This window comes from Nicotiana tabacum, chromosome 17 (genome assembly GCF_000715075.1).
Source record: "Nicotiana tabacum cultivar K326 chromosome 17, ASM71507v2, whole genome shotgun sequence".
Classification (NCBI taxonomy): domain Eukaryota; kingdom Viridiplantae; phylum Streptophyta; class Magnoliopsida; order Solanales; family Solanaceae; genus Nicotiana; species Nicotiana tabacum.
Window position 1 is genome coordinate 41,829,992 of NC_134096.1, and position 8,810 is coordinate 41,838,801.

The window sequence follows — 8,810 nt, forward strand, 5'->3', positions numbered from 1 at the left end:
TCAATATCAAGCATCACATATAATATCCGTTGCAGCGCGTAATCCGATCCCACCATATCATCATAATCAATGTCATAATCCTCCCTTATCACACCATATTGTCATTTATCAATATCAAGCATTACATACACAACAGTTGCCGTGCACCATCCGATCCTACCATATCATCATAATTAATGTTATAATCCTCCTTTATTCCACCATATCACAACCGTTGCGGCGTGCAACCTGATCCACAAATAATTTTAATAAACGTAATCAATCCAATAGCTCAATTCACAAGAATATCTACAATCAAAAGATATGAAAGCAAAATGATAAAGGAACCACGTACTATTCAAATAAATGCTACAAATAGTACAAAAGCAACAAGACAAGTTAAGTACGTGATAATCAAGGTGTGCAAGTAAGACAATTAAGGCAAGTAGCAATTAATCACAGAGTCATGGAAGGGACGAATGATTCAATACAAGAATAATTAATGGCAAGTAACAATTTACAACATAGAAGGTAATTAAAGCATGTAACAGTTAAGGCATGGAACGAGATAAATCATGATATACGAGAAAAATATGGAAACAATTATTTTTTACGTTATATATACACTCGTCACCTCGCATATACGCCGTTTCACACGAAATTCACGTAACAAGTAGTTCAAGGGTTTCGCATTCCCTCAAGTCAAGGTTAGACCCAACACTTACCTTACTCTGCAACTCAATCAATCAACCAACCACGACCTTACCTTTTGAACAAGCCAACCAAATCTATCATATTATTGACCAAATGATTCAAAATAAGCTTTAGAAACTATCCACAAATGAAAGAGGTTCAATTTAGATCATTTTTTGAAAGAGTCAACAAAAGTCAACCTCAGGCTTGCTTGGTCAAAATCGAGATTCGGACCAATATCCGATCACCCATTTACCTCCGAGTCCGGTTATGTAATTTGTTTCGAAATCCGACCCCAATTCGAGATCTAAATCCCAATTTTTACAAAAATCTCCAATTCTACACAAATCCCTAATTTCTACCATGGAAATCCTAAATTTGATATTGAAATCTCACGAAATGTAATGGGTAATTGAAAAGAAATGGATTAAAGTCACTTACCTATGAATTTAGGAAGAAACGTCTCTTGAAAAATCGCCTCTAGGGTGTTTAGGGTTGAGAGATTGTGAGAAATGAGCTAAATCTCGTTTTCCCCTCTTTTACCCAGCTGCGGATGTCGCAATTGCGATGTCTTGTTCGCAATTGCGAGCACCGTATTTGCGAGACAAGGGTCACAAATAAAAACCTGTCACAGAAGAGCAAAGGTCGCAAATGCAACATTGAGGTCATAAATACGAACACGAACCATCGCAAATGCACCACATAACTTCGCAAATGCGAAGCAGTACACTGATGGTCAGTGATCGCAATTGCGACCACTTCCTTCGCAAATGCGAAATATTTCTCGCAATGCAAGATTCACCTAACCCAACCATGCTCGCAAATGTGAAAGATTCTTCGCAAATTGCGAGATCTGCAACAGAGCACTGGCACTGGTATTGCACTAGCAAACCTTTCCTGAGCAAAACTCATCCGAAACACGTCCGAAACGCACCCGAGCCCCTCGGGCTACAAACCCAACATGCACACAAGTGTAATAATATCATACGAACTTGCTCGCGCAATCAAATCACCAAAATAACACATAAATCTATGAATCAATCCTCAAAACGAATGAACTTTCAAAGTGAAACTCAAGAACACTAAAATCACATTTAAGCGTCTCAATCATGTCAAATGAATTCCGAATTGAACCAAATTTTGTAGACAAGTTTCAAATAGCAATACGGAACTATTTCAAGTTTTAGCATCAAAATCCGACCCCGTTAGCTAAGAAGTCAATTTTCGGTCAAACCTTGTAATTTTTCAACTTTCAAAAATGCTTGTTTTCGGCAAAATGAGTCAAAACAAGTTAGGGACTCCCGAGTTCAACTCTGGGCATACGCCCAAGTCCCAAATCATGATACGGATCCATCGTGACCGTCAAAATACTGATCCGGTTCCGTTTACACAAAATGTTGACCGTAGTCAATTCAATTTATTTTAAAGAAAAAAATCGCATTTTCTTAAATTTTTCACATAAAACTTTTTCAGAAAAAAGACTCGGACTGCACACGCAATTTGAGGAACGCTAAACGCAGCTATTCGAGGTCTCAGAACACGAAAATAGAGGCTAAATCTCAAGATGACCAATCGGGTCATCACATCAATAGAATGAAAATGTACGAGCATATATTTTAATGAAATTGAGTGAAATCTTTAATTATATAAATAATATTCTTTATTATATGCGGTGCATTAAAGTATTAAAATATTTAATCAAAATCTTTAAATTTATTATTTGTCAATCTTAAATATTCTATATGGCTGCTATAGAGGAGTAATTTTATAAAGAACGTATTGTTATAAAGATGGATGTTGTTGTTATATGTAAAAAGTTGTTATTAAAATATAACATAAAAATTGAAATATTAATTTTTATAGTAAATGACTATTATATAAGGATGTAGTTACAGAGATGTTTCATCGTATAAAATATTTAATACAATGTAATTGATCAAGTACACCTCCGCTTTAATTACATTTATATTATCTCAAGAATAGGTGGTGGATATATCTGTATAATAGACGTGGGCCACGTGGCGGCATTGATAAAAATGATGACATTTAATTCCAGACGAGCAATATATATTCGATATAAAAATAGAGTCACATTTTTTGTTGTTGAAAGATATATCAAATTGATATTTATTTTGTTCTAATTTAGCTAATGGACTTTTAATTGATGACCATCCGGTTCATCAGTGCACGGTGACAGTGCGATATTAAGATTAACAGATCGAACTATTGCTCAAAACTTTTCTTGTAACAACTCAGATTAGTTACATTAATTAGAAAGATGTTCATGATTCATTATTTAGCAATTACATTAGATAATTCAAAATAATACGCAACAATTTAGCATAATGCTAGAATATCCCCTTTTTCAGATAATGATTGAATGTAAAAAAGAAAAATTAATGCTTCTGTAACCCGTGAGATCACTTGGGAAACATTGGGGGACAGTCTTTTTTCTTCGTTTTTAACTATTTTTTCCTACTTTGACAATTTTTATCAGTTAACACACTCTGCAAATACGACTGATTTTCGATTTCAAATTAAATTAATGTCTAAATTCTAATAACTAATGAATTGCTGAAGCCTGAACAATCCAACCAAAGAGAAAATAATAAAACAGAAAAAGGAAGCCAGAAGCCCAATTATTGGGCTGATTTTTAAAGGGAAGCCATGATTTTCCAATAGAACGTGAACTGAAGCATGCAGTCGACATGGAGAATATTCTATGGAACTCTTTTTGATGGGATGGATGAATTCTCTTCAATCTTAATCAAAGCTTTCGGGTTCAAGTCATAAAAATTAAAAAAATCATGATAGAGAATACTTCCACCTTAATGAATCCCATGCAAAATGAATCTGGCTTAGCCAAGCGTTTCGGTCCTTTGGGATAATAGATGGTTGAACCAAAAAAGGAGAAAAGGGTGTATAACACTAAAAATAGATACTAATATATTAGAATGGCCTGCGAAAATGATTGAACATAACATGTTCAATAATATACAAGGCACTATAAAGGATTTTAACAGTAACAACCTTGAAGATGCAATTTAATTTATAATTTTACAAGAAAAAAAATACTACAATCATGGGTTCAATTCTTCATCAACACCGCTTGGTGATTCTCATCTCGCAATCCACCCGGGAGGACGAATTAGCAAAAGAATGTGATTGATAGAATTATTCGTGCCGGTGGAAATTTGTGCCGGTGGAACATGTCCAGTTTGTGGATCAGTGGATCGGAATTTGAAACACTCTTGAACACATATTTTTTCGATGTCCTAGGGGAAATTGAGTCTAGTTCGTTGGCCCGATTTGCAATATATTTCTGATTTTTCAGATTTGTGGGCTAAATTGTTTGCAAGTATTGAGCCATTTCTTGACATTATTAAATTAATTCAATTATCTGTATCTATCATATGGATGATTTGAAAAGCTAGAAATGAATGTGTTTACCCTTAAAATCGGATAACAACTAAATTTGTAAGTGGTTATAAGGATATGTGATTTCACTTAGCACAAACTGAGAAATATAAGAATTGAAGTTAGAAATTAACTGTAAAATGAAGCAAACCAATGTAACGCGCAACTTTGGCCCTCGAGCTAGGTTGCCCTCGAACCAACTGAGTATATTATTGAGAAGCAAGAACTGAACAACTAAATAAGAGAGCTAAATAGAGAAAACGTAATATATTGCTTTGTTATGCGTGAACCTTCCCCTACAAAATGATTGGAACCCCTCCCTTTATATAGTAGAGGAGTTCTACATATGGTACAATTCTAAATACAGAAGAAAATCTTCTGATTGGCTAATCAACCAGTCTTGACTTGATATATGCCGAAATCTCTGCAACAATCCTCACCCGGTCACGGATTCCCCGGCTTTCTGTTATTCGACTTAGCAGGCTTCTTTCGATCTCGCTAGATCCCTATCCTTCTCGGTCTCGACCTTAGCTGGTCTCAATCTCGATCGATCCCTGAATCACGAGCTAGGCAATATTTATTCATGCAACGATCCAATATTACTTGGGATTGAACCTCGGTCTGTCACCCCGGTCTCGATTAACCATACAAAATTGAGTAAGTACGACTTTGACCATATACAGATAGTCCCCTCATTCTTTGGAGAGTAATGACAAGAAACGATTTGAGCCTTCGATCATGACGTAATCGTCGTGACATAAGTAACAGAAATGACAGAAACGTCTCGTCGGTACAGTTTCCCAAGTATTTAATACGCGTCAGTTGACCAGTTGACGGTTGGCCACTACCAGTTTTGAACCGTCGTTGTGAAAACGATAAATAGCCCCTTCTTCATTATTTCAAACCTTACTTTCAAATCTTCTTCATTCCAATCTCCATAGTTCTTTGCTTTCTTCTAAGCTTCCTATCTTCAAATTTTTGAGTTTCTTTGCTTGTTCTTCCTAAAACACCAAATACTTCAATCTCCATTCTTCTTTGCCCACAAAAACTAAATGCCCAAAACATCTAAAACTATTCCGCAGAAAGAGGCTGCTTCCTCATCTCGGCCGGCCGGCGAGACACCAGTGGAGGAGCCACGCCCTGAAGAACTTATTCACGGGAGGTCTGTCATAGATTTTGACTTTAGGATCGAGAAAACCTCATCGGTTCCTGGTCGATGCAAGCCGATATCGAGATATATATGCTCGATACCCAAAAGCCTCCTCGACCAGGTGAAGAAAGATTGCAACTGGGGAAACAAAAAGGTTGTGATACCGGCACCAGAAGAAGCGATCACCACCCACGTGGAAGGGTTCCTGAGTGTTTACACTTATGCTTTCACGCTGGTTCCCCTTGATCCGATCATCGTAGACTTCTGCAAGAAATACCAGGTGACCCTCGGCCAAATTCACCCCTCTTTCTAGAGGATCGTGATACTGATCCGTTTCTTCGTGAGCAAAATCGACGGGCTTTCTTTCGCCCTCGACCGCCTTATAAGATTATATAGCTCTCGACTCTATCGAGGTGGGCTGATAAAGATTCAACGTCGGGCCATCAAGGCGCTCATCTCGAGTATAGATGAAGATAAAGATCGGGGCTGGATGGGCCGGTTCGTTCGGGTGAAGACCACAGACCTAATCCCGGCTGAGAGCATGCCATTTCTTGAGAAGTGAAATATGAAGCGTAAGTATGATTCCATCTTTAATTTTTGTTAGTTGTTTTTACTTCTTCATCCTTTCTTATCAGTGTTTTTCTCGATGCAGCCGTTGCTTGGATGCCGGGTGTTGTTCCCCACCTCGAGAACTAGGTTAGGAGACTGGTTTCGACGTCAACATACGCCGAGCGCACATGGTGTATGTGTGTGTAACAATAATATATTATCATTTGGACAACTAATACCGACAGACTTCGGTCGGTATTTTTATAATTATTTTAAAAGTAATTTTTTATTATCAAAAAAAATAATTGACGCATAGCAAAAATAAATAAATTAGTATTTCCAACCGATATCGGTCGGTATTTTTATAATTATATGATAAGTAATTTTTTATTATCAAAAAAATAATTGACGTAGGGCGGAAAAAAATAAATTAAAATTTTCGATCGGCATCGGTCGGTATTCTATAATTATTTTAATTAATCATTTCTTTTGTAGATAGTATGCAAGTCTGACCAGACATTGGTCAAAGATTGACCCTTTTTCCGATCGAAGTCGGTCGAAAATTTCAACTGTGTCAGATAAAGCAAACTTTCTTTTTTGTGGGACCACATTAACCAACCGATTGCGGTCGATATTCTTATTTATAATTTTTTATTTGATTTTTTCGACCATTTTACTTTGTTTCCGACCGATATCAGTCGGTATTTTTATCCGACCAATGTCGGTCGGTATGCTTTGGACGCTTTTTGATAGTTTTTTAGTAGTGTTCGCATATCACACGTGAAAAATATTGAATAAGATTTAACATTGCAAATGGCTGTAAAAGAATTTACAATGAAACAAGAAATTGAACTGGAGATGAGTGTAATGTTTAAAAATTATATATAGGTGTGGTAAATTACTATAAAGGGAAACATTGATGAAGCCTTGGAGAATTTTCTTAGAATTTTCCTAACTAATACTTAGAAATTTACAAGTAAAATTTTTAGAGCTGAACCTGTACATGTAGAAGTAATATTGTTAACATGTTTAATATATCACTCAATCTAACGTGAATTAAAATATAGTTGCTAATGCCTTATTTAAGTCCTTTTCTAATGGAGTAGTAAAATTCAAACTTTAAAAATTAAAGACATAGATGAATGTTATGTTATCAAACCGCTTTAAAAGTAATTAAAAAGAAAAACTATCTTTAATTAATAAAATCAATAAGCTAAAAGATCATATAAGTAGTCCTCTATAGCATATTAAATTGTGCTGATTGTCTAACAATCAATCTATTATGCTAGTGGATATATAAAATTCAAATAGTATTATTAATCCAATCTGACAAGACGTTGTCCGTCGAGTAATTGACACCTGTCATGCTATCTCCCCCTTTTTTCTGTGTAAATCCATCATCATCACCTCTGCCAAATTGGCTTTTCCTTTTCCTTTCCTTATTTTTTTCACTTGATTTTACAGTTTCCTGCTCGTCTTCTATTCTCACCACATACTCGCCATACGACCATAGTAACATTTATGAAATGATGGCAAAATGGACTCCAAATTCACATGAAATTCAAATTAACTTCCATCCTCTCGCCATCACAGCTTATATATATATATATACATCACCAGCCTTTGAAGCTGAGTCTACACTTTACTGCTTTCCCTCAGAGATATATTATTATATATATTACATTACATCATATAAACAGAGACAACATTTTTCTATTATGTATCTTTTTCTGGGGTCGCCGGAAAATCAAGATTCCGGTGCCCTGATTTGATTCAAAGAAAGCATATACTATTATATATACATAACATAGGAGTATTGTTTTTTCACAATTACCGGAAAGTAAAGTATCTATAATTAGATATAGAGGTGAAATTAAAATGACAAAAGGTCGAAAACTGACCGCCAGTATGAGTGAAAGGTATTTAGGAAGCTATAGTTACAATCATGGAAACGAAACAGTCAACGAAACCTCGGAGTTGGGAGAAGATGATGTCTGGTCAACGGGCGATGATCATTTGGTGAATGGCTCAAGGAGCGATTGGGGGGCACGCGCCACCGCAGAGAGTAACGGAAGCTTCAGTAGTTTTAGGAGCTGCCGCCAAGCTGGAGGCTTATCATTGGCGTTTGATGATTCTGGTAAAACGGTGCCATCTCGGATCCTACACCAGTTTCGTGGACAAGACAGCATGGCAGCGCAATCCCCACGTGAACGCCACATGGCATTCTCAGCTCCAGTGAATGTCCCTGATTGGTCCAAGATATATCGGGTCGACTCGGTCGAGTCATTCCACGACTCGGACGATGGTGTCGATGATCATGAGTTGGAGATCGTTCCGCCACATGAATACTTGGCTCGTGGGTACGGTCGGTCCCGAAAATCAACTACTAACTCGGTATTTGAAGGCATGGGCCGGACACTGAAGGGTCGAGACATGAGCCGAGTCAGAAATGCAGTGTGGAGTCAGACCGGATTCAACGGCTAAACCAAATGATTAATTAATTATTTGTTCAAATTAAACGATTCAGTAATTATTGGCAGGGTTAGAGGCAAATGTTGATACAGTTGTTTAATTTGCTAGTGTAATTTTTTTTTTTCTTTGGCAATGATTCAGGCCAAATGAATATAGATAGGCTCAGTGAGTCAACCAGGCTGTGACTGAGCCCAAGTATAATTCTGTGTTCCCCATTTTTAGTGCTTTTCCCTCTTTTATGATCTGTTAATAGAACAGTGTTTGGAATTTGGACGAAGATGATGAATTAAGAGGCGGACCCAAATTTAGAGTCTAGTGCCTTTAATTTACTAATTTTAAATTAATAATTTGTACTCCATATATTAACCAAAACTAGTGGGTTCCGTTCCTAAACTCTTCTGCCCCTGCCAATGACTCCAACGTAATGATTCCACCTGCATTTTGGTTTCTGGACAATCATAATGCTCTAGTAAAAGAAATAAAGAACAACAGTTTCAAAAGTTTTAAATTACGAGACATATAGTTGCTTGGAATTGGAATTACAATTTGA

The 8,810-nt window shown here is 36.6% G+C and overlaps 1 protein-coding gene across 1 annotated transcript; it reads left to right on the plus strand.

Moving 5' to 3' along the window:
* Window positions 1-7,237: 7,237 nt before the first annotated feature.
* LOC107805379 (protein S40-5-like) lies at window positions 7,238-8,537 on the plus strand. The gene has a single exon (XM_016629409.2). The coding sequence runs from the start codon at window positions 7,667-7,669 to the stop codon at window positions 8,270-8,272; it is 606 nt and encodes a 201-aa protein (XP_016484895.2). The 5' UTR covers window positions 7,238-7,666; the 3' UTR covers window positions 8,273-8,537.
* The last annotated feature ends 273 nt before the right edge of the window (window positions 8,538-8,810 follow it).

Excerpts from the sequence above, each read along its gene's own strand:
- LOC107805379 (XM_016629409.2), top strand. The coding sequence starts at position 7,667 with ATGACAAAAGGTCGAAAACTGACCGCCAGTATGAGTGAAAGGTATTTA.